Below are 27,544 nucleotides of genomic sequence, written 5' to 3'. Positions count from 1 at the left end.
TTTCGTGTGTAACTTTGTGCTTTTGTACTCCAGCACATTCCGGGTTGGTATTTTCAGCAGCTTGTGTCGGTTGCCCACGTGCATAGCTGTCAATTGCTCGCGTTCCCTGTCTCCCTAGAGGCAGTACCATGTGCGGGCTTATTTTCTGTATATATTTTGACCATACTGTTATCTGTGGACTATGTCCCATGTGTTGTAACTAAAGTATACTCAATAAATGGAACGCGATGTCGCCATGGTTCCCACTTCACACTTTCCTATCATTCCTTACTTTTCTTCCCTCTTCTCATTTCCTCTAAAACTCTTCATCCTTCCTTTTCAAAGGCTATGCCGTAAGGTTCGGCCTTCTAACACTTTTAAACATATCATGTCATATAAAAGGCACAGGAGTTATTAAGCTTCAAAGATGGTGAGCAAAATTGTGCCCCCCCCACACACAAACATCCATACACACAGAAATTATCCCCAAATTTTTAAAATTTCTTGACATTTCCCAAGGTGTACCAAGTCAAACAATGTAAAAATCTTAGGGGAGTCAATTTTTTGACTGATTGCCATACTTTCCTTCTGTTATATATCAACCAGGAAAGTAATATAAATATACAATGCAATTTAAAATATCTTCTCAGTGATGCCTGAAGAAACTATTTTTAATTGTGTTAAAATATCTGCTATAATTAAGTTTTATATTTACTTAATAAAAAAAATTGAAATAATGATAGTGATTTTTAAGCCGTCATTATATCAACACTCATAAGGCAGATATAAAAACATGGTATTCAAATGAAATTCTAAAATGACATTTTTTTTGTGCTTAACTGATCTATAATTTATTGTTGTTGATGGCAATGGTCACCATATACACAGTTTGCAGGATGATCTTCAAATAGATAATTAATCATACATTTATAAAACTTCTTTCTTATCAACATATCTGGGATGGTGTAATGAAATTTGATACCTTAGCTCTTCAACAAAACTAAAAATTATTGTATTACATCTTTAAACTTTTCAAAAAGTTTATCAATAACTTGAAAACTATTGATGTCTTACATTCCTAACATAAGTGATGATAATNATTATATTAAAAACTAAATTTTTCATTTTCTACTAAGTGACTTTTATATTTTATATAATTTTGTTCTAGAACCTGATGATGGCTATTTAAGATGGCTAAAAATGTTCATTTCTTATAGATACACTGCTGAAATATATTTATTATGACTGGATGATTATAGAATTATTATTGATGATTAGTATATCATTATCATTCACTAATTCATATTAGTTGACACGTTCATTTTGTATTCACTATTTATACTTTGAAATGAAAAAAATAAAAAATTGCTAATTATTTTTAAAATTTGGTTTTGACTTCCTTTGCAATGATTCAATAATTATATTTGAAGGTAAATATTGTAAATCTACAGTTTTGAATAGTTACAAACATTTACATCCATGTAATTTAATACAGCCAAATTCAAAGACATTTTAAGAATTTACATTTAAATCATTTATTTTATCTTTAATAAAATTTGAAAAGGAAAGGAAAAATATTTGTTCTTTTATTTGTAAATTTTAATTACTAATTAGTAGTGTAATAAAGTAAATTACAGAATAAAATATAAAATATGTAACAGAAAATTTATACCTTTTTTACATTTTCCAGCAGTGTGAACATTTTATATTGTAGTTAGTTTCAGCTTACAAATTCAATATACATATAATGTAATTATATGACAAATATATTTATATGTATAGTAATTAATTAAAATTTATTCAAGTCAAAAACATTTTTAACAATAACATATTTATAACAAACAATTATTAAAAACAAATAATAATATTGTAATTTATTATCTGTTTAAACTTGAACTTTAAGAAATTACTTACATAAAAATAAGAATGATGATGGCTATTTAAGATGGCTAAAAATGTTTAATGTTTAATAAAAAAAATGTTAAATGTTAAATCTAGTAAATAGTTAAATAGTATATCCACAATGGAGTATACTATTTAACTTACAGACTTATTTAAAGTTTCTCATCTATTTTATTCATTAAACAATAAATATTTATTCAAAACTACTACAATACAGTAGAGCATCGATTATCCGACTCAATTGGGGACTCAGGTTGGTCAGATAACTGAAAAAATCGGATAACCAAAAAGAAGGGAAAAGATACATTATTAGTAAAGTATATTAGGATATTAGTATATCCCATGTAATTAGTTTATTAGTATATCGCTATTAACCAATTTCGCGTTGATTTTCATCGATGTTTAGCCTAACAAATTTTTTAAAAAATAATAATCGTAGCTATTGTATCGTTAAAAATTATTTTTAAATTGTTTTATTGCTCACGAAACAAACAACCACTCATAATTAGAAAATTAAGTCTCATTTAAATACTGCCCTCCCTTCAATGGTCGAGCCATTGATGCCAGCTAAAACACACAAAAATTTAACAAAAATATTAAAGTAGCTAAGACATAGCCAAATATTGTAATGCCATATCACTAGCGGACATTTGAAATTTGCTGACTAGAACAGCCAGTTAACCGCTGTTCTAGTCAGCAAACGGTTAGCCAGACGGTTAATGGGGGGTCGGATAATCGATGCTCTACTGTACTCTCTTTCTTATATATACTGTATATGATTGTCTTATTTATATTTTATACATATTTAAACTGCTTTCAAAGATATTCTATTCTTCAATAAGTATATTGTACAAAATTTATTTTGAACTGCTCATATAAAGGAATATCAAAATTTTCTATTTTTGTACTAAAATTTACCACACATTGTACTAGACTAATGCACTTTTTTTCAAAAAAATAATGATTAACATTATGAGTATTTTAGCATTAATATTTTATATAATTTAGTATACTTTTATCATTCAGTAAATGGATATTTGGTTACAGTTTAATTATTGAGCTATTGAATTATTTTGTGCTTTTTATTGTTTGTAATAATTCATTGCCATTATGTAATAGTGAATTATCATAGAAAATAATTTTTGATAATTTCATAACGTAAAGGATTGAATGTTTTAAAGAAGTGATATTTCAAACAAAGAATATTAATGATATTATTGAATATTTTATCTGAAGATAATATAACTACTATTTTTATTAGAAGTTTAAAGAAAAAATTTTCAATAACTCTTAAACAATATATTTTTTGAAAATTAGAATTTGTCTATGTAAAATATCTAAATCAAAAAATACATTCAATGTTCAGATGTTGAGAGACTATGTACAAAATATGACATTTTACACCATAGATTTCTTACACCATAATTTGTAAAGATGAATGTATTTTTCTGATATTTTTGTTGGGTGAGATGCTTGCTTAAAATAGATACTTATAACAGAAAATATAAAAATATTTTTGTAAAGAAAATTTTAAAATTTTGACAGCAGATTTTTTTTAATAATTTAAATTTTGTTTTTCTCTACATTTTTGAATTACCATATCTATCATCTTATTTTCAGCTTAGCATCTAGAGTTAGAAATCTACTAGCATTTGCACTAGCATGTTATGTTTATTATAAAATTTTGCCTTAACAGACAGTTATGGTTAAGAAAGCAAAATTTTATTTTTATTACAAAAAAATGTTTTAACAAATGTTGTGATATTTAAAATTTTACAAAATTTTGAAGGAAAAATTTTTAATTAATTTGTGTTTAATTTAAAATTCTTTTAAATTATACAAATACAAAAGCAAGAAAATTATCATTTATGGCATATTCAACAAAATTAAAAAGTGAATGTTCCATGCAAAATAATTATTTTTTTGAAAAGTAATTGTTGTTTTCATTACCATCTCAAAATATATGTTTTTGTATGTATATTTTAATTACATCATGTTTTGATAATGATAAAATTTATATCATCAAGACCCCCAATGTAATGAAAATCCACATACAAAAGGATTCCCTAAGTATTAATTATAATTTTTCATATTGTTAATATGCTTTAATAATTAAAAACATGAAGACTAAATAAATATTCCCTAGTGTATAATGAAATATTCCTTACCATATGATTTGTTATATACTATAAGTATAAGATTAGTTTAAAATATTTGGCAAATTTTTTCAATATAATAATACAATTAAACATGAAATAAAATAAGTAATGTTTAGGGATTTGAATGAATTATATTAATTACATGTAACTAAAGTTTTTATATTTACCCGGTATCTGACAACATAATATCTAATTATTAAAAAGAAAATAAATATTTGGGTTTTACCTGTTTTCACTCTATTCTCTCAAGAATGCAGTGAATTAAAATTTGTTTATTTCAAGTAAAATAAAAAAAAAATTGAAAAATCGGCAAAATAAGAGAAAAACATTCTAAATCAATAATTAGTGTAATACTTTTTTTTTAAGTTTTATTTTTATTCAACTTTGTCATTAAATATAAGCAAAAACATTGCTATCATGATAAATATTAAACAGTCTAAAGGAATAAATAAATAAATAATCCCAAATAATGATACATATTAAAAAATAATTTTACCAAATTAAGTGCAAGTTAAAATTTTATTATTATTCAACAGAACAAGAACTTTTATGATTGTTATTCTATAAATCTTTAAACTGTTTTCAAGTTTGACTGAACCCATGTTTGCAAATGCTTGGGTAATTTCAAACTGATATAACACCACACACAAATCTAGTATAGTGCTGTTATAAATACATGATAAAACAATGCTCAACAAGTTTATGCTCACACCAATTAATTATAAATATAGCACCCTATTTTATAAATAATAACCACTATCAGGAAACTTTTAGAATGCCATTTGTACATATATCAATATATACATATATAAACACATGAAAATTAACAGGCAACTTAGTATTAGTATATAACATTTCGAAATACTTGAATATTTTTCTCAGTTTTCAAACAGCTCATCAATATTCTATTCTATGTAATGTGTATTTCAAAATCTAAGTAATATTCTGTTTTGGGATTATTTTATGTTCCATGTTTTGAATTTTAAACCTTTATGTTTATGACACATCACAAAAATTTAAACTTTAGAATACTTTAAAATATAAACTTTTAGAATGAGTGATGTTCTTAGAATTTTGAGTTACTGGAAACAGTTTGATGCTAATATTTACAGTGTCGCCATCTGTTAATGATGAGAGAACCTGGGTAAATTTTGAATTTTTTGATAATTATTAAAAAACAGAAAATCCATGGAAATAAGGTTTCTCACAACCAGCACAGTGAGTCCTTACTTATATAGTTGTGTCATAATTCTAAAAATCTTATACATACAAAACTAATTCTAGTTCAGTAAACTCAGCTTAATTTGACAGATTTATCTAGTTTGAGAAGCTGTAAAAGTTTAAATATTTTTCAAAGTAGAATTGCCATCTTTGGAAAGTAAAAAGCTAGACAGACAATATTTTTGTTGTTGTTAGGGCTGCATGATGTAAAATAACATTAAAAAACCAAAACAGTAAAATGTGCAAACATAAGAATGAAATACATTAATTTATTAGATCATACACTTAAACACTTAAAAAACACATGCTATGGCTACCAAGAAAAAATACTGCAATCCTAAGGCTATTCTCACAGAACAGCACAGAATGTAGCAAAACTGTACATGTTAGATGAGCTATCTGTTCATTGCCACTTGAGGCTTATTTTAATGAAATGATCATTACATACAAAATGGTGCCAAATAAATGCCAAATTAAAAAATACTTATGTTGGAAAAGCAGGACATTTTGAAAATTGAGTGAAACATGAGACTAAATAAAAGAAGAATAATCCTACCAAAAGTAGGATAGTGACAACCTTAATTCCAAGCAACATTATTACTTTTCATTTAGCTGATTTAGAGATGAACTAAAAGATAAAAATTGCTTGACCATTTTTGTCTTAAATTATATACAATCATGTAATTTAGCATATTTACAACTATTAGCAAATTCTACTACAGTGGTGTATTGTAAATATGTAATTATTACATATTTACAGTACACCACTGTAAATATGTAATAATTACACCACCCAAAATCACCAAAGGCAGACATAGTTTAGTTCTGTTTAGTTCTGTTCCATTCATTTTTATACAGTATATCAATCCATACTTTAATTGATGATATTAAATATTCCTACTTTAATGTGTAAGCTGATGAATTTCTGGTAATTTCTCTCTTTCTATATACTAACTACCAGAGAGCTATTTAGAAGCTAATTTTATCAATTTTAATCATACATTAGCTCTTTACAGAAAACAAGATTTCAAAATTTGCTGAGATTGACACTAAAACCCATGTCATTGGATATAATCAACATTAAAATTTTTTCTATTTAATTTTTCCAAGTTTATTTTAGCATTTATTATTATTATTATATATTTAACTGGCTGTTATCCGTCAAAAATGAAAGAAGAAATAAAAAAAATATTTTTATTTGAAACTATGCAAGCTTTATCAAACTATAAAATTTTTTTAAAATCAAAACATTTTTCATATAGCCTTTGTTGTTTACTAGTGATTTGCCTCAGAACTCTGAACCCAAATTATGAATGTTTACGTTCTCACTGTAACAGCAATACAATCTTAACTTGTCCAATTTTACCAGTCTGGAATTTGGATATGTATCAATAGTATTAGGTTGGGTGATGCATAGCCAACTTTTAGTGGAAAATGTCATCTATCACCATTATAGTGAATTTTGTCAATGCTGTATTCTAGATATAATTTTATAATAATTTTTAAAGTTTGATTCACTTATATTCAAGGAAATTAATTACTTCCAGCTATTGTCCAATTTAAAATTAACTAAAGTACACTGTAAAATGCAATATACAGTACTATATTAAGATTTATCAAGTGATAATGGTGAGCAAAACCAATTGATAATTTTTTTACAAAAAATGTAAGAAAAGTAATTTTACAAATGACAATGACAAAATCTAAAATGATGTGATTTACTTTGATAAAACATATGTTTCAACTGCAACTGCAATTAAAATTCTTCTTAGAACAATCCATTACATTTTAATAGTTTGCATAGTGCTACAGATGTATCAAAATAAATATAGGATAATAACTTTGAAAGAGATAACTGAATTAATTTAAAAATCACTTAAGCAAAAAAGTGGAAAAATATTTTAAAAATTAGTTTATACATCAAACAATGAGACAAGAAAATAAATTAGACTCATCAATTTTAAGCTAGCCCATAGCATTGAAAGTAATTTTTTTTCTGGATATAAGTAAATTAAAAAGAATTATTTGTTAAATTTTAATAGTGTGTTCTAAGAAAAGTTTGAATTCAAACATCATTACTATAAAAACATGTTCTCTTAATAAAAAATAATTTACATAGTTATATACAGACATATAATATATATAATTATTTGATGTATAAAATATAAATGATACAAAACAATAAAAAATTTATCATTTAGCAATTTAAATTAATTTATTCAAAACTTATAATTACTAAAAGTATTAATTTTTAATACTGAAAAGTTAGCGGAATTTAACATTTCAGTAATCAAAACATTCTTGATGCCAATAACCATTTCCAAAATAATTTTTTAAAGATATTTTCTATCAATAGTTATAAATCAAAATTTGAAGATAATTCTGATTGAAAAAAATAAAAATAAATTTTATTATTTCGTAATAATAAATAAAAAATATTCAAAAGTTATTATGTTGAATTACTTGATATTTACAAATAAAGCATTTATGTTTCAATACATAAATTATATATTTGAGATATGCAACTTGTCTAATATAAAAGCATCAGTTAGAAAATTTTTTTCTGTATGTAAACTAGAGTTCTACAGATTTATTTTAAAAATTAACTTACAATAATATTTTTAAGATCAGCATGTGCAGCAAAAAGACGTTTTCGACAATCTGGAACCATCATGACTGATTCTTGTAATACTTCTTCCTATAAAACATTTTTACTTTTCATATTATTATTCTTAAATATTTAAAACATTTAACAATTCTTATATCATTATTAATACTTATAATTAATTGTAAAGCAATCCAATAATTTTTTCCGTATAGGGCAAACGGTATAGGTTATTGACCAGCAGACAGTAATTGACAATTTCAAATTTAAACCTCTTTAATAAAATTTCTTTAAGAGCTATTCTGGAAATATTCCATGGCAATATTAATACAAGTTTCTGATATCACTAGCTAGCAAAAAAATCCTGCAGGTTTTTCTGATGTTGCATGTGGCCAATAACTATATAATTTTGCATTTTGTAAAACAAAGAACATCTTGGATTAAATTATCAGCTTTGTAATTTCTAGATGTTGGCAGTAAACTGCCAACATCTAGAAATTCTTTTTCTTCTACACAAAACTGGATACATATAAATGATAAATTATACACCTTTAAAACCTTAAAATCTAGGAATTAGGCTATATAAAAAAGAATTCACTGTTTTAACGGACTGCTTTGGTCACTGAAAATCATCCATTATTCTGAGAATCTGTTATATCAAGAACAACAGATTTCCTGCATACCCAAGAAAATATCTGTTATTTAACCCCCTACATATAAGAAATAACCTGTACTTGAAATCATTCAGTCTCTTGAAATCTCTATTTTTTATTATATAGAAACACATTTGTTACAAGATCATATATTATGCCTTACATGTGTATGATAAAGCTGATGGAAACTATATACACTATAAGCACAAAAAAAGGCAAATCACATTTGAGCATTAGTACTTCACTCAACCTAATGATTTGTTAAAAAACTCATTCATTTTGGTTTGTTTTGATGCCACTTTTCTGCCTATTGAATACAAGAACCGCTTGATAATAGCAATGTCATATACAGCCTGTTCATTTATGATAAAACTCATCAGAAAGGTCTTCATGACTTGAAAAGACTCCGTAGCCTTGCAAAATTTTGGCACTGCATTTGGACCTGCATATAATGTTCACTAGGTGGCTCCTCCTCAATCATATCAGCCTGCTGACTCTCTTCATACAATTCTTCAATTGTACTGTACATATCCCAGATGTATCAAGTTTATCAAACTGTATAAATTCCCAGAAACACCCGATAATTAACTAAATAATTTACTACAGACAAAAATAATATTAACAAGAATCTAAGCATAGAAATTAATAAAAACTGGTTACAACTATTAAAATAGAATGTTTATACAGTTGCAGACTGTGTGCAGCATTTGCAGCATTCTGGGAGTGAGACATTGCACGTTGCAAGGCATGTGGGGGATGCCGTCAAGTCAGCAGGGAAGGGAAGTGGAAAGACGTAGTGCGGAAGGTGCCTGACAGATATCCACAAGATACAACCTATCTATGTAACAGACTGAAGAGGGGCAAAAGCCCAAAACACATATCTATATGGATTAAAAGTTGATGATGAAATTATTTGCCAAGTGTCAATAAATTCACTAAGTCGTGACATTGAACCAAACAAAAATATTGAAAAGACACAAAGTTTACAATAGATGGGGCTAGAAAAAATCTGACTTGAGATGAACCCTAATATTGTTTTGAAGATCATCATTAGTCTTGAACCTCTGCTCTCCTAGCTAAGTTTTCAGTTCAGGAAAGAGGTGGAAATCACTTGGTGCTAAATTGGGGCTATATGCTGGGTGTTTAAAAGTGGTGAAGACCCACCCAGCTTGGAACTTTCTAATGTGTGAAGACTTCCACATCTTTCCTGAACTGAAAATGTGGCTAGGAGGGCAGAAGTTTGAGACTAATGATGATCTTCAAAACAGCATCATTAAGGCAATCTCAATTTATTGGTGGCAACATGGTATGACAAGGGAATGGAAAAGCTCGTCCACAGATATGACAAATGCCTCAATCTTCACGGTGATTATGTCAAAAAGTAACAATGCTTGCACCTAACTTTTGATAATTCAAGTGTAAATAACAAAATTCATTTTGTAAATAACAAAATGAATTTTGTTATTTACAAAATGAATTTTGTTATTTACACTTGAATTATCAAAATGAATTTTGTTATTTACACTTGTCTTTGTTTTATGGACCATCGAAACTTGAAAAAAAACCCGCCCTCATATATATCAATTTGAAAAAATTCCAGCTTATGGTAGAAGATTTAATTAATCATAAATATTTGCAGCATGTACTATGACTTAAGAAAATAAATAAAATTGAACAGAAACATAATACAAAAGTAAAACAAACACTTTCACCTCTTTTACTGAAGAAGCCTTCAATAGAAGATGTGAAAATGCTAATTTTACATTTATATCCCATTTCTAATTTTAAATTTTGATTATGTATATTTATTTTACTTTAAAAAATAAGTATAGTATGTGAACTTAATTATAAAAATTCTAACAAAAAAAAAACACAGTATTTTAACATAATCATAAAAATGTATTCAAAATAAAACTAGAATCTAAAAACTACATAAAAGAACTATATGAATTTTTTGATAATATCTTATATTCTTTAAATAGTTGATTATCTAGTTGTACTGTACTAAAAGTCTTATCTTCTCTTAATTGCCTACAATAGCAAGTTTTTAGCCCTATTACTACTCCATCACATTATTTTTACATTTAAATTCTAAAGGTACAGTTTTTTTAATTAATTAATTAATTTAAACAGAGCCAAACAACATTATTTCTTAATAAGTAATCCAGTTGGTTGAATACAGTAAGGTTCCATATTACCACCCACTTTTCCCTAAGCCTACTTTCTGACTTTTTGTACAGAAGCCTTCAAAAACATTACTTATAATTACACTAGCAAAAAATCCAATTAGGAACATTTAATTTAATAGTTACCAGTACTTTTTGCACAAAAAATGCGAGTGTAGTTATGATACCTTGTTTACAATTCACTATAATGTAATCGGAGTTCCATAATACCACCTTCTCCTCTAATTGGAAAAAAATGGGTTTAGTAAAAACACTCATCAGTTCAACAATATTTCAGTCATGCTGAAATTATTTGAAATCTGCCTATATAAAATCATCTACCTCCTGATTACCTCCTGTTTATGTCCTGTTCAACATTCTGGTATAAAACATCACTCTACTATAAGCAATCTCCTAGATATTCATCATATCGTTCTATCAAATTCTGAGTTAAAACTTCCTATCTATATGGCATACATCAATGTCACAAAAGCTTTTGATTCTGTTGTTTTAGATATTCTGTTTGATAAATTATTTTCCAAATTTGAAATCAATGACATTGTTTTGACCTGGCTTAACATTTTTTTCCTATTATGTACTTGTCAGATTAAGATTTCTGATTTTTACTTTTTGCATTTTTCACCATTGATAAAATACATCAGGGTTCAATCCTTAGTAATCTACTGTTCATAGCTTATATAAATAAAAACACTTTCCATTATTTCTTCTTTATTCATAAATGCATATGCCAATAATATTAAACTTGCCAATAGTTGTCATCATTCATTACAATAACATAAACATGTAGGGTGGATGTCATGCCAACAATTGTACTGTATATACCACTATCAGAAAGCTGCTTAAAAAATCAAAAATAAACTTTACATTGAATTCATTAGATTTAAGGCTGTTTTATATATAATAAAGCATTTTTTTGCAATTTTTTTAATATTTTATTTCTTTTATTTTCGTTTTATCACATTTCATTTCATATTCATTTTCCTGGGTCTTTTGCTTCATTGTTGTATAGGGTGGCAACCATTGTTTAAACGATATCGCCAGTAATATTGTAAAAGAATAAAGAATATAAAGAATAAAAATATGTTATGTATTAAATGATATATTCCCAGAAAGATTTATCAAATTCTACAGCAACAATCAGGAGAATGGAAGCTGACCAAATGCAGGTCATGACAAGCTCTTGAAGTGTCCTACAGTATGATAAGCAGACTGAAATCATTTTCTAGAAACAGGAACAATGCACAGGAGACCAGGTCAAGGGCATTGATAAATAACTATATCACTATAATGTGGACGAATTGTTACTTGTTAACAGTTCACTGGGATAGCTGACAGAATGTTAAAGTACAGCATTGGGCATTCTTTGCAGGTACAGGAAGATTTATATCTACTCATCTTCATCAATGGCTTGTATGCCCAGTGACTAATGCTGTAGCTCCATTAAGTGTTTGTCACTGCTGAACTCAGAGAATGGGTTTTGGAATATAGAGATTGAGCAAACTGTTCTTTTTTCTGATAAGTCATGATTTATTGTAAAGCCAGATGACAAGTCAACAAGTTCTCATCTGGCAGAGCAAGGAAGCCACAACTATCTCTTCTTTGTACAGCAATAGCAAAGTCTTGGTGGAGGAAATATTATGGTTTGGGAAAGCATAACTCCTGATGGTCTTATAGATCTCTATCATCAGGAATAATTCACTAATAGGAGTAAGGTACTGAGGTAAAATTTTGAAACTTATTATTCTTTATGATGAAACAATTGGAAATTTATTCATTCTCATGAATGATAATGCATGCTCTACAGAGCACAGGTAGTTACAAAAATGCCTGAAAAAAGTGTGAAACACATGGACCATCCTGCAAGTTCACTTGACAAACCTAATTGAACATTATTAGAAGCATTTATTGACTACATAGTCTGAAATTTGCATTTCAGACTATGTAGTCAATAAAGCCTGTAGTAAATCTATCATGATTGTGTTCCTGTATGATTACCACCACAGAGAAAAAAGGGGCCTGGTAGAAAAGTGAAAATTGTAATGAAAGCCAAGTTGGAAGAATTAAATAGGACCCTTAAAGATAGTGACAAGGTTTCAATTTGATCTGTAGCCCTGAAACTAAAAATTTCATGTAAATGACTCTATGAGGCTTTGAAAACAAAAAACACATATTAAACATTGAAAGGAGAAAGTAACTCCAGACAGAATGACATGCAAAGATCACTGGCAAAGACAAAGTGTGGAAGGTTGTTGCAAAAATTCTCTGAAAAGTTCTTCATTTTAGATGATGAATCTTATGTCACCCTTTTGCACTTGATGATCAATGGTAACGGTGAATTTTATACCAGTAATATCTCCTATACACCTACGGACATAAAATTTTTCAAGAAAAATATGAGATCAAAATCTTGATTTGACTGCAATAGGACCAAATAGACTAAGTCAAGCCCTAATCAGAAAATGGAGTTTTGCTATCAATGTCCAGAAGTATAATGAATGTATATGTTGCCTTATTGTCTACGAGGGCTGTTCGGAAAGTTCGCGGCCTTGCCTATATGCGGCGCTGCGATCAATTTAATTTTTGGCGGGAATAATTCAGCCATCTTTGCTAAAGATACAATACCAATTTCCGCTTGATTTGTCAAAAAGTTTTGCCACGACAGCTTAGCAGATAGTCAGTGTGCACATGCTTTGTCAAAAATGGAGAAGACAGAGACTCGTGCGGTCATAAAATACCTGACGAAAAAAGGGTTGACCCCATCTCAAATCAAAGATGACATGGATGAAGTTTTAGGAGAGTCTGCTCCTTCGTACACCACTGTGAAAAATGGACAGCCCTTTTTAAATCTGGCAGAGAAAGTGTGGAAGATGACCCTCGCAGCGGACGGCCGTCAACTGCTGTCACTGAAGAAAACATCGACAAAGTTCACGATTTGGTATTAGCAGATCGCCGTTTGAAAACGCGTGAGATAGCTGAGACAACAGGCATCTCTGTCGACCGAGTGCACCACATCCTAACCGAAGATTTGGGTATGACGAAGGTCTCAGCAAGGTGGGTGCCGCATCTGCTGACCGCCGAGCAAAAACGTGTTCGCACTTTGATGTCAAAGGAGTGTTTGGACTTCTACCAGAAAAACCCACAGGATTTCTTGCGTCGGTTTGTGACTACTGACGAAACGTGGATCCATTACTACACTCCTGAAACAAAAGAACAGTCGAAGCAATGGAAACACCACAGTTCGCCACCACCAAAGAAGGCAAAGACAGTTCCATCAGCGGGTAAAGTGATGGCCTCGGTTTTTTGGGATGCTAAAGGCATCATCTTTATTGACTACCTAGAAAGAGGAAAGACCATTAATGCTGTCTATTACTGTGAACTTTTGGAAAAACTGAAGAAAGAAATCGAAGAAAAGAGGCCACACTTGAAGAAGAAAAAAGTTCTGTTCCACCACGATAATGCACCTGCACATTCCGCCAGAATCACTGAACAAAAGATAAACGAACTTCGCTTCCAATTAGTTCCACATCCACCGTACTCACCTGATTTGGCCCCCAGTGACTTCCACCTTTTTCCAAACCTAAAAAAATTCTTGGCTGGAAAGAGATTCCACCCAAATGACGAAGTCATCTCTGAAGTGAACGAGTATTTTGCATACCTTGACAAATCGACCTGTTGTGATGGCATAAAAAAGCTAGAACATCGCTGGAATAAGTGCATTGCTAACAGAGGAGATTACATTGAAAAATAAAAAAAGTTTTAACATTATTTTGTTTGTTTTTCTATGTGAGGCCGCAAACTTTCCGAACAGCCCTCGTAAATTAAAAAAAAAAAAAAAAAAACAATTCTCAAGTGCAGTATGTCTTGTGGCCAAAAGAAGCAAGGTCCCGTTATGCCAAAACTATACTTGATTATCTGTGACAAGAAAACATCAACTTTGTCAAAAAGGTGGGCAATCCTGAAAATCTGCCAGAAATAGTCAAATTGAAGATTTTTGGGAAATTCTCAAAAGTATTGTAGTTATTAACAAAATCAAACAGAAGGCAAAAACACAGATCAGCTGACCAGTCACAAAGTACTGTCTGAAAAATATAAACTAAAATCTTATACAGTAACTTGCTCTGTACACCCAAAGTTGAATTTACTGTGTTTGATAAAAGAACTTGTAGAATTACAAAAAAAAAAAAAAAGAAAATGTACAGCTTTTCATCACCTTTCCAATGACTATTTAGTTCAGAGTTTTCTTTTTTCAGAGGTAAAAACTTCATAACACAAACTTGTAAAGATTTTTCTGGGCAAACTCAAACCAAAGTAAAACAATTCAACAAATTTTTCCTTGCTGCTCTTCCAAAGACCTGATAAAATAGCAATCATCTTTCTAAGTGAAAAATGTTTGTAATTTAATAAATCTGATTCTGCTAGAAAATATTGTAAATTTTGAACTGATTATTGAGATGTTAGAGAGCATCATAGAAAAATGCTATTGTCTGTTTTTCAAAGATGATATTATGTTAATAATTACAATTAACAAAATGGTACTATTTGTAATTTAAAAATAATCTGATATTGTCTTGTCTTATTTGTTACAAAAGTATGCAGTTTCATGAAATGTAACAATAATTCTTTTGCTACTGCTAATTTGTTTTTAATTCTCTATTAGATTAACAAATCTAATAGAGAACAAAAAACAAAATTAGCGATAGCAAAATAATTAATATTTGCTAAAATTAAATTTTGTGATCACTTAAAAGAAATTTGTGTGGACTTTCACAAATTTTTATATAAAATATGGAATGGATTCACAGCAAAGCATATAAATAAAAAAAAAGGTAAATTTTCTGAAGAAAAGTTAAGAGAAAAGAAGACAAAATTTAATGACATTGTGTAAAGCACAAAACATGTTTTACACTTTTGATACAACAGCTACAACTATGCAAAAAAAAAAATCCATTTACATATATATGTTATTGACAAAGTGATTAATCGGGCATTATTCATAATGCCCAGTCATTATGAATAATGACCAAAAAGGGTGCACAGTGTGATAAATATTCATTAATTTATCAAATTGACCGGTCATTATGAATACTGCTATCACCTAGTCGGGCAAATTGATAATAGTATGTTGAAAAGTGATCATCCAACATACACTAGCCAATTGGCACTCTGAGTTGCTGATTGTATCGTGTTGAGTGCGTATTGCATTTAGTACTGAATTTTAAATTGTGTGACATTTTAATTTGATTAAAAAACTCCACTTATTTCATTTAGAAATATTTATTTTTTGTGAATTATTTCAAAGTATTTAAAAAAACACGTAATCTTTTAAAACTAAGTGCTATTAACTATATTAATTAAATGGTAAAATTTTACCTATGTGAACCATAATGGCGGTGGTTGCAACTGTTTATACTGCCGACGGATTCCTCCCGGAGGGAAGCCGACGGCAGGCCGCCGATTGTTTAATGTCACTAGATATTGATACATACTAGTTACTGATATGTGTGTTCAAGAACTATCATGAATCAATATCTAGTGACGTTAAACAATAAGTGGCATGCTGGCAGCAGCCCTCAGGGAGGATTCCATCAAAAGCACAAACAGATGTGACCGCCCCAAATTCAGTACTAAACGCGACACGCATGCGCAACTTCAGATGCGAGTGCTGATTGGCTAGCGTATTTTGGATGATCACTCTTTGATGCGTTATTATCACTTTGCCTGACTAGATGATAGCAGTATTCATGAAATGACCGGTCAATTTGATAAATTATTGAAATTTATTACAATGCCCATTTTGTTGGTCATTATGAATAATGCCCATATTAATCACTTTGTCCATAACAGATATATATATAAATCTCATCCCATGGGATTTCAATTGATATGGAAACTTAGAATTGAATTTGTTAAATCATTAATAAATTTATCTACTTAAATTTAATTTTAAAAATTGTATGAATTGTATAATTCAATCATTTTCAGTACTAACTATTTATACAAGGTAATTCATTCAAAATTAAACACTTATGTGGAGTATCTTTGTAAAAAATAAAAAAATGAGCATGAAATATGAATGGATGCTTGGGTGACAGCTTTGTCATTTCATAACAAAGCAGTCAACCAAGATGTGTTTTACATTACATATTCAAAATGTGACTGTGCAACTTAACAAAGTAAGTGTTCAGCCCCAAGTGAATTGCTCAGTAATGTATATAATGTTTTTAGTTTTCAACAACTGAATATTTAAAATTAGTACATTGCTTAAAAATTATACATTATATTTATTCCAATACAGAAAAAATTTCTGAGATGAATTCCTTGTCAATAACTTTTGTGAATGTATATCTAAATATAATTTTTAAACCTATTAATATAATTTTCAAAACTTCATAATAAGCATTTATACAAAAAAGTTAAAATATCATTTCTCAAACATAGCCTAAATCACAAAGACTAACAGGCCTAATTATTTTAAATGATGATAGAGTTGAATTTTATTTTTTGGTGTAACAGGGATAGAACTACAAATAAGAGAATTTTGATTGTAAGCGTATAATATGCAGAAAAATGATACAGGTGGCAGACAAAATATTATTTTTAATCTAAACATTAAATGTAAATTGCACTTGAACAAATGGCACATTTATTTGAATTCTGTACAATGACATTTTAATACTGATGTATTTTAAATATTCATTGAAAATCTATTTAAATACTGTTCCACTTGAACAGGTTATAACAACAGTAACATGTATAATAAAAACAACAATGATTATAAATCTGTAGATGTTACAAATTTTTATCTCAGCAAGTTAACGTATTAAATGCAAATACATTTTAACTAATCTTTAACTAATGAATCTTCAATTATTATATCTGAAGTATCATTAATAATTCAGTCTTTCAATATTGTGATTTCCAACAACATGGGGTCACCTCAGTCTAAAGTATCAAGATTCTATCAAATCATCCTAAAAGTTAAGCCATTTTACTCAAGAATAGACATTGCAGTCTTCTCACATAAATTTACAGATAAAAAAAAACTATATATTTTTTAAATTTTCCATACAATCCTATCATTAACTCTAAAATATTTGAAGAAAGTGATGAATAGCAGAAGGCCATATGATACACATTTGTTTCCAATAAATATTACATACATTAGAAAAGAATCTCTATATATTTTGTATTACATTTTAACAACAAAAACTTCAAAAATTTTTTATTGTTTATATATATATTTTTTTAAGTTATGTGAAATTACAAGTTTGTAAACTGTTGGGAAAGGAGTTGTTATAAATTGGATTATGAAGGATTAAGAAAACCACTCTTGATAACTTGCTGGAATAAGGGGCAATTAGTCCGGTGGAGTCAGTAAACAGGTCAGTCAAACCATGGGGCAATAGTTGGAATTATTTGTATGAGAGCAGGCAAAGTATTATGACCTCTGTAAAAAGAATATTTTCTAATATACTCAGTTTGTTTGCTTTTATACTGGAGTGTTGTAAAGTTTACAACAAAATATATACAAAAATCATTATTCAATTTTCAACTGATCAATAGTTCAAGAAAGAAGAATTATATTTAATGTTATATGCAAAGCCTTTTCAATTGCTTCTCATTTAGCACTATTAATTTTAAAATTATAAATTAAAAAGTTTCATTATGAAATTTAAGATTTTCGTTAATCTTAATAAAGCTTTTGAAGCTTTTTGTTGAAGCAAAAAAATAATGTTTTTGGCTTATCATCAGCTAAATAAACAAATATGCAAAAAATAAATATATTTAGTCTAGATATGTTTCTTTAAACTTTTGATAGATAATGTAGTTGTTACTTTATTTCTTTAGAAAATGTTTATGCTTATAATACAGAAAAATGGGGCTATTTTAAATGATATAATGCAAAATAAGAATTAAAAAATTATCCTTCATTAATTACTTTTTATAGATTTCTAAAAATATTAATTTAAACTTTTAAAATTCTTCTCACCTGTTTTTTAATTTCATATTCATCTTTTCCTTCTTCCTTCATTTTTTCCACTTTTAGTCTTTGTAACTCAGCTTCTTTTTCATACATTGCTTTTTCTTTTGCTAACCTTAAAAATGCAATTTTCATTCTGATTAAATTAAAGTATTTTATTCAGTATATATATATAATTTAATTTTTAAAATATTTTTTTATAGTAATTTATATGAAACTTTACAAGAAGGTTACTAAGTTACTTTTTTTGTTTATATTGTCTGATTGGAAGAAAGTCAAATACTTTCAAAATCTATTTGGAGCATTTGAAAATTTTGAGTTTTTTCTTTATAGTTTTGTTAAACTTAGCTAATTTTTTACTCTAAAGTTTCTCCTTTCAAAATAAATACAAAGGCTATTTCTTTTTCAACCTCTGATGGTCCAGTAAATTAAGATGGCCTTAACGACATTGTTTTAAAGAGCATCATTAGACTCAAACCTCTGCCCTCCTAGCCATGTTTTCAGTTCAGGAAAGAGATGGAAGTCTTCACACATTAGAAAGTTCCAAGCTGGGTAGGTCTTCACCACCTTTAAACATCCAGTATATAGCCCCAATTTACCGAGCGATTTCCATCTCTTTCCTGAACTGAAAATATAGCTAGGAGGGCAGAGGTTCGAGACTAATGATGATCTTCAAAACAATGTTAGGGTCCCATCTCAAGTCATTGGTGGCAACATTCTATGACAAGGGGATAAAAAAGCTTGTCTACAGATATGACAAATGCCTCAATCTTCACGGTGATTATGTCAAAAAGTAACCATGTTTGGTACCTAACTTTTGGTAATAAATTCATTTTGTTATTTACACTTGTCTTTGTTTTATGGACCATTGGAGGTTGAAAAAGAAACAGCCTTCATAGTAATGATTCATTCGAAAACACTTAAAAATATGTTCAGTCTAATGAATTTGATACCAGTAATGCATTTTGTTATAGACTTTTAAATATTTTTACTATAACAAATAGAATGCTTGAAAAAATTTCATTTACTTACATTTTTTATCTGAGAAATTAATACAAACTTTAAATTTTGAGATTCAAACAACAAGATTTTTTAGATTAAATTAATTTTTCCAATATTTTTAAAGTGTAAACAAATTCAAACTAAACGCAAAAAAATTTTAATGAACACATAATATATTTTACAACAAATCTAATTTTAAACAATATTTTCATAGTTTCCACACTGTACATAAATGTGTACCAGCTATAAAGGTCTATGTCAGATGAAAGAGATGGAAGGAGTCATGTGAAAGTTGAAACGAGGATCTCTCTCTTTCAGCTGTTTTGTTTTTTACATTTTTAAAACGTTTCTATACTATCTTTATCATTTTATTGTTTTAATTTTTTACAAATTTTATTACTGTGATCCATGTGTCAACTCCTACATGTCTCCTTTCATCCCTTTCATCTGATGTAGACCCTTCCAGCTAAGGCTGACTCAAGTCTGTTCTTTCACTGCTCAGACTATAATAGAATCTTATTTACCTGTATTCTATTAGTTCTAATAATATATGGCATCAACTTAAAGACATGTTTTTTTACTGGTGATAATAATATTGATTAAAAATTTAACAAAATTAAAATTAATGTAATTTAAAAGAACTAATATTTTAAAGACCTGTTTATATATTAAAATGTATTTAAATGCTTATATTTATCCTATAAAAATTATTTCAGCAATTTACATATTTCTAATATAATCTGTTAAAATTTACAAATCTCAGAAAACAAATGATTTATTTCTTCATTTAAACATTTTTCTCATAAATCATAGGACTAAACCATTTCCACTATGTAAATACAGAATCTTTATCTCTATCAAGGACTTTTTCTGTAAATTAGGCTACATAATCTATTATAGTGCCAAGTTTTGCATTCTTTCAATAATCTATGATCTGTTGGTTGTTTCTTGTATTCAGTTTTATAACTAATTTTTCTAATACAATAGAAGTTTGCTGATCTGGCACCTAAAGAATCAGAATGATAACAGATTATTGAAAATGTTGGGATTAGTGAATGTCGGACTCCATTCCACATTTAAACCCAATGTTGGAGGCACTTGGTCAGAAATAGTATATGGAATGACACTATGTTTACCAGCCAACTTTATACAGTTTACAAATAACAACTCTGTTAAGCCACCCATCTTCCTTCAGCACCTCTGCAATATTATGAACAATTTTTTGCCAGTCCAAACCTCCATGAATGACAAAATTATCACCTTTTTACACCCCTCAATAATGGAATGTTCCCACGTATTTGTTAAAAATGAGTGTCAAAAAACCCCTACAAGCTCCCTACGATGGCCCGTACCAAGTCCTAGCACAATCCAATAAACATTTCACCATATTAATAAAAGGCATAGAGGCTTTCATCAGCATGGATCAGCTCAAACCAGTGTTCATTGATACAATTACAAACAATACAGCCAATCCACCAGTCGACAACATAAGCTATTCTGTCACACTGATGCGAGCACCAACCACCACGACCCGGTCAGGATGTCATGTGTGCTTCAACCCTTGGTACCTCTGATCCCTGTATTGTTGTCACTGGGGGAACACTGTGGTGCCCACCAGCAATGTGCCGATTCAGACCGATGGAGGGCGCAGAAAAGAAGAAAAAGTGAACTTTGAACTGGATACTCACTTTCGGACCAATGACTACCAAGATTGGACGTTTGAACGAGAGGCCAACATAAAAACATTGTATTGATACATTGCTGTATATATATGTATATAAATAAATATAAAAATCCGACCGAACGTTCTCTCATCAGCATGCAAGCATTCTCATTTGGTGACCAAACCCAAAACTTTATACCAACTGTTAAAAGGCATTATGAATGCAAACAACAACAGGACAAAGTGTTGCTGATGCTCAATAATGCACCATGTCATCAACTGATGTGCTAAATGCAATTGATGATGATTTTGAGGTGATGTATCTTCTACTAAATGTCATAGCATTAGCTCAATGCAATGGATAAACTTGTAATCGAGAAACTGAAGACATGTACAGAAAGCTAATTTTATATCATTTATTTTTGGCAGAAAATAACAAGGAAAATGTAGTTGCTTTTACTAAAAAGCTTAATTGAAAGATTGAAACTAGTGAGTGAAACTAGTGAACTTGTCAGAAATGAAATAAAGAGGTCAATGAGCAAGAACAAAGTAAAACAGGTCTGATGCATGCTGAGGCATTTGATATACGACAGGAATGACAGGGTATGAGTCAAATTTTCTTCTATTCAACTGCTCTTCTCAAACAGATAAGAGATTTTGCAGATAAGAAAGTTTTACATTTGTGCAAAGGAAAATAAGCAATTACAGGGTCAGCCAAAAATCCATATAAACTTTAAAAATTCATAAAAAAAAAAAAGAAAAAACATTGTATTAAAGTATAGTTTGTACTATAAGTATTCTCAGAACGGGAGATTTTTTTTGACAGAAAAAAACTGTAGTCTGAAAAGTTGTTGATAGTTGGCACGGAAGACATTCTCATGGCAATGAAAATGATTACTGTGCATTCAATTTATTTATTACAACAGCAATTCTGACAGTTCATCAAAGTGTTTGGCATGTCCACCACAAGGTAAGATACAACTGATGCAAATGACAATGCCTTTGACTGTTCAGATGGATAGAACTCACTTTAAGCTGAATGGCATCTTTCAGTTACAACAATGTGGAAGGACTTGACTGATATACTTTAGACTTTAAATAGTACCATAACCAGATAAACTGATATCAAATCTGGAGATCAAAAAGGCCATGAAATCTTGCAGTGCCTATTGATAAGTCAGTCATTATCAAATATTAAGATCAAAAATTTCTTTACTAGAGAAGTGATATGAGAAGATGCTCCTTCCCACATAAATGTGACTGTTGGCAGCATCTTCATTTCTTGAAAAAAGACACAACTTACTCTTGTAGTGTCAAATAAGGTTGTGCATTGTTTTCCAGCCATTTCTTGGACTAAGCTCTTCAGAGGAAAAACTCTTCAATGTAGGTTGCAGTGAAGCACACCTGCCACTTGTGGTGAGTGAAGCAACTACATTATGAACATATGTGGAATAGCAATTGCCCATGTATGATAGCTGTGTATGTTCACTCGTCCATGCAATGGCTTCATCTGTCCAAAACTACACACCACTGTGCAATATTTGATAAAGCCCATGTAGCAAATGATGGTATCTGCTGGTAAAAGCAGGTGCAGTGATTGCAATCTGTACAGACAGAGATTCAAGACACCATGAAAGATGTTTGGTTTAGTTTAATGGAATTGTGGCCGCCAGCGATCCTGAACACTGTCTGGCAACACTTGCCAAGATCACGAACTCTGTCTGGCAACACTTGCCAACAAGAGTGGCTGGCAACGTCAAAAAAGAAAAGGCGCGAAAGTTCGTTGGATTTTGTCCGGGTGTCGCTCGAGGATGTCTGTAACAGTTCTAACCTTTTCTAATAAAGTTCTTTTTTGTTACTGTTCGTGTTTGCCTGCTTAATGTTAGATCTAAACATCAGTAGGATTGAATGACAAAGAATAAATGATGTAAGCAATCTGTCAAGGATGTCTGCTGGAAAAACTTTCAATGGAAAACTGGCCCTTAACACATTCTCATTTCCTGTCAGAATCCTTCATCCTGTGAATACTTAAAATGTAAACCATACTTCAATGCTTTTTAATGTGTTTATGAATTTTTAAAGTTTTTATGAATTTTTGGCTGACCCTGTAATTTTCAATAAAAGTAAGGTATTATTCTATAACACTCATTTGCAGTTTTTATTTTATTACCCCATGATGCATTCATGTGAATTTTTTTTCTAAAATATATAGTTTCATGATTGGTTATCTGAACCACTTCTAGTCCAAATACATTTAGATAATCAAAGTTGTACTGTATATCTCTTTATATATAAACTTTCAGATAAAAATTAAATTGATATTTTTAGAAATATGTTATTACTTTTTTTAAGTTTTTGATATTCTTTAAAGGATAGCTTTTCCAATAAGTTATTTTTTTTTAGTGTTTAAAAATTGTAAATGTAGTAATAATCTAAACTTTCTTATTGAGATAGTCTTTCAAAAAGTATTGCAAGCATGCAAACATTAAAATTGTGGAACAATTTTTGCAAGATAAAAGTTGTATTTCAATAAAGCAAAAAATAAGTAAAATTACATATGACAAAGTCTAAGAGGTTAAGTTATTGATGTTAAGTACTAAAAAAAAAAAGTATACTGCAGATATATTGTACCTGTATGTAGATTTTAATGTTTAATTTTAATGTTAAAAACTCATTTAAACAGATGAAACTATAATAAATATAAATTTTTTTCTGTCTACATTTATATTTAATTCTATATTATACAATTATTTAAATTTATTTTAAAACCTGACGATGACTGTAAATAGTGAAAATATTTGTTTACAATAAATAATTTTACTGGATTAAAAAATGCAATTTATTGGAGCACAAAAATAGAAGATCTCACAATTACCATTGGAAGAATAGACACAAGACAAAATCAAAAGAATCAAAAGTAAACGATCCGGAAGTAGCAGTTAAAAGGTGGCAATCGCAGATTAATTTCGGGAAATCTCGGAGATAGAAAAATTAAGGTCCCAACCGTCTCATTCGGAGCTCGAACAAAACCAGATTCGAACATCGACGACACCATTCAATACTTCTGCAGACAGAATATCCTACATATTAGTCATCAACTTTTGATTTTAAGATAAGATCTAATAAATCTAATCAGGATGCTGATAATGAAGAGGAATTTTACCCAAAAACCATATTTCTAATTTATGATTAAGAGCTATTATGAAGTATATTTAATAATTCTAATTATGAAAATACTTCCTAAATTAAATTCCAAAGTATTTTTAAATTTACATTAACAACCACTTTTATATATAAAACACTCGCCATATGTTTTATTTACATAAATTTTAAAATGATCTCTTTCAAATTATAATTAACAATGTTTATATTTTAAATATTCAACCAATAATATCTTCTTATACAAGGAAAAAATTACATTTATTTTAATTTAATCAAAATATAAGGACAAATTAATATTCAACTGTTCAATTCATTATCGATTAAATGCATTGAGATTTTATTATATATTTTGTTATTATCAATATGACAATTGCACTTACCGCTTCACTACACCAGATTTAATCTTTATCTGTTTAATTCTTGAATCGGCCATTTCTCTTCTATTTAATGTAATTTATTAATTTTGTATTAAATGTAACGGACCAATATTTTCATCGCTTAGCAACCAAGATTAAGCTTACTACAGCGCCATCCCATGGCTAAAGCGAATATTAATGTAAAAATTTAATACATTTATATCTCGTATTATTATTATTACTGTATTATTAAATTATTTTTAATATATTTATTAATTTATTAAATTAATATTAGCTATTACTTATAAGTAATATATATACTTTTATATATCAATAAAATAAACGTTTATTAAATTTAATTTAGATTCTTTTAAATTATAAATGTTACATAATTTTTAATTTAAAGTAATTCTGTTATTTTAATTAATAAATTTTATAATTATTGTTTGAATATAAACAATAATTTTTTAAACAAGGTTCATAGAACTAGTGTGTGTGGTGAACGGCCATTGGTAAGGCGCTAGATAACCCAGGTATGCTCATCCGCCATGTTGGTCCTTAGAAAGCAGACGACTCTCGTAGAAGTTCAATAGAAGAGACACGAAAATAATCATAAATTCAACCGATTTTGCAAGGTCGAAATGATAAACTTTGCCAAAATTTAGTGCACCTAGTTATAAAATACAGCTAAATTTAAAAATCTTGGAATATGACGTCAAAAGGACCAATATGGCTGCACACGTGACGGAAGCGTATGAGCATACCTGGGTAATCTAGCGCCTTAGCCATTGGTCGGTAGTGTGTGTGACGTTACAACCATACCGGAAATATTACCGGAAGTTGACTTTAACATGGAGACCATAGATATAAAGCTCTTATTTAGACTATGATACATGCCTGATAAATCGATTTAAATTTGAAAAATTTTTTAATGAGACAATTACTTATATTTTATTTGCGCAATACTAAAACACGTAACTTATTATTTTGTAATTTCGATACTTATCTCACACGTAAAATGTCTTACCGTCGCACACCTCCCGTTGAAGACTGCGCGATGCGGCGCACTGCATAGTATTTACTGGTTAAAATCAAAATGCAATGCTTATTTATTAAAACGGATTGACTGAATTTAACTAAATATAGGCTACATATAAGATGTCCACGTAAAGATTTTTCCAGAGTCAAAAGAGATCTTCCAGCTTTGCACGAGTGTATGCACATAGTGCATGCTTGTTTCAACGCTGAAATAACCGAAAGGAATCAATTTAAGAATATTTAGAATAACATGTAAATAATGTCTGACTGTAAAGGATAAACACAACATTGCAGAAATAGAGAACACGTTCAAAATGACTGTCTTCAGTGGCAATCCAAATATGTATATGGTCGAGCGCGACAGCATGAATGGCACAGCATTTCTGGTAACTAGTGTACTAATTTAGTAACTAGTGTACTAGTAACTAATGTAACTTTTTAAATGTAGTGTAATCTTTTGCGCCTGGATAGGTCCAGATTTTAAACTCATTTCGCTCTGTGAGCAATAAGAGGATCTTTCTTCGGCAAATCCATCATGGGTTCAAAAAAATCCACAATAGGGCGACCAGGTGGTGAGGGATGTGGTCCGACATGGCGAGAAAATAACATTTTCGCAATCCTCTCCAAAAAATTGCTGGAGGTTTTCGATTTTCTCCAGATTTGATCCCTTACCCCCTTAGACTAGGGGTGACCAAACATTTTTCACAGCGGGCCAGATAACTGAGAGAATGACGAGCGCAGGTCTCATGACCATTTTGTTCAATACAGCACACGGAATACACAAAAAATAAAGGCAACCAACATATTTATTTACCAATACACAAACACGATCGCTGCAGCAAGCTCATAATCGCTTTTCTTAGCAACTTCATCGCAGATACTTACACAAAAAGCGCTCTGATAACCAAAGTCGGGCCGGATGACCGAACGGTCAAGGTGGCAGCTTACCAGCAGTAGCGTTCCGTCATTAGAAGCGGTGGAAGCGCCGCTTCCCTTGTATTTTATAAAAAATAAATACATATTAATTTAAATTATATGAAAATAATCGCAAAATATTTTATTATAACCGCATTATGTATTTTATTACAAATATCTATACTACACGTGAAAAAAAAAGATTGCCATTGTATATTCGAATATTAGTGGAGGAGTGAAATCTCTGTATTGTCAGATTCCAAAAAACCAGATTTGCGCATGCGCTTTACAGAGCACCAACCTCACCCGGTTTAGCCAGTGGAAGCCTACGATCTTGGGTCGATAACACTTCCAATTCTACCCGGGTCCGGTCCGGGCTGTTAGCCGCCCGCCCGCTAGATATTTGGCCGATTACGTGAATAACGAGTAGATTTATAACTTAACCCAACCGATAAGAATTTACTGGTATGTTTTTACGATAGTTCCGTATAGTTGACAGGAGTTTAAAAAATCCATTAAAATATTTGATATTTTTATTCCGCTCTCCGATTTTATATTACTCGCGGATTTCAATGTTAAACCGGTGATATTACGATTTCGTATATCCCATCTTTAAGGGGATGTAGAAAAAAACGTGTATAATTCTTGTATAATGTTAAAAAATTAACCGTTACTTCGACAGCGTCATTTACAACTAAATTTAATGAATGAGAGAGATGCAC

General features: G+C 29.6%; 1 protein-coding gene across 1 annotated transcript in view; it reads right to left on the bottom strand.

The window, feature by feature from the left end:
* LOC111632338 (tubulin-specific chaperone A-like) overlaps positions 1-25,052 on the bottom strand; it is a 27,179-nt gene extending 2,127 nt beyond the window's left edge. The window contains exons 1-3 of the mRNA XM_023376747.1: positions 24,894-25,052; positions 18,696-18,801; positions 7,873-7,959 (exon numbers count right to left, since the gene is read on the bottom strand). Coding sequence (XP_023232515.1) covers positions 7,873-7,959; positions 18,696-18,801; positions 24,894-24,946 — 246 coding nt within the window. The 5' untranslated portion in view covers positions 24,947-25,052. The remainder of the gene's footprint in view (positions 1-7,872; positions 7,960-18,695; positions 18,802-24,893) is intronic.
* Positions 25,053-27,544: the final 2,492 nt, after the last annotated feature.

The sequence above is a fragment of the Centruroides sculpturatus genome, unplaced genomic scaffold (genome assembly GCF_000671375.1).
Source record: "Centruroides sculpturatus isolate CEXI.00-Female unplaced genomic scaffold, Cexi_2.0 scaffold766, whole genome shotgun sequence".
NCBI classification, from domain to species: Eukaryota; Metazoa; Arthropoda; class Arachnida; order Scorpiones; family Buthidae; genus Centruroides; species Centruroides sculpturatus.
This window is presented reverse-complemented; position numbering and strand designations above follow the sequence as displayed.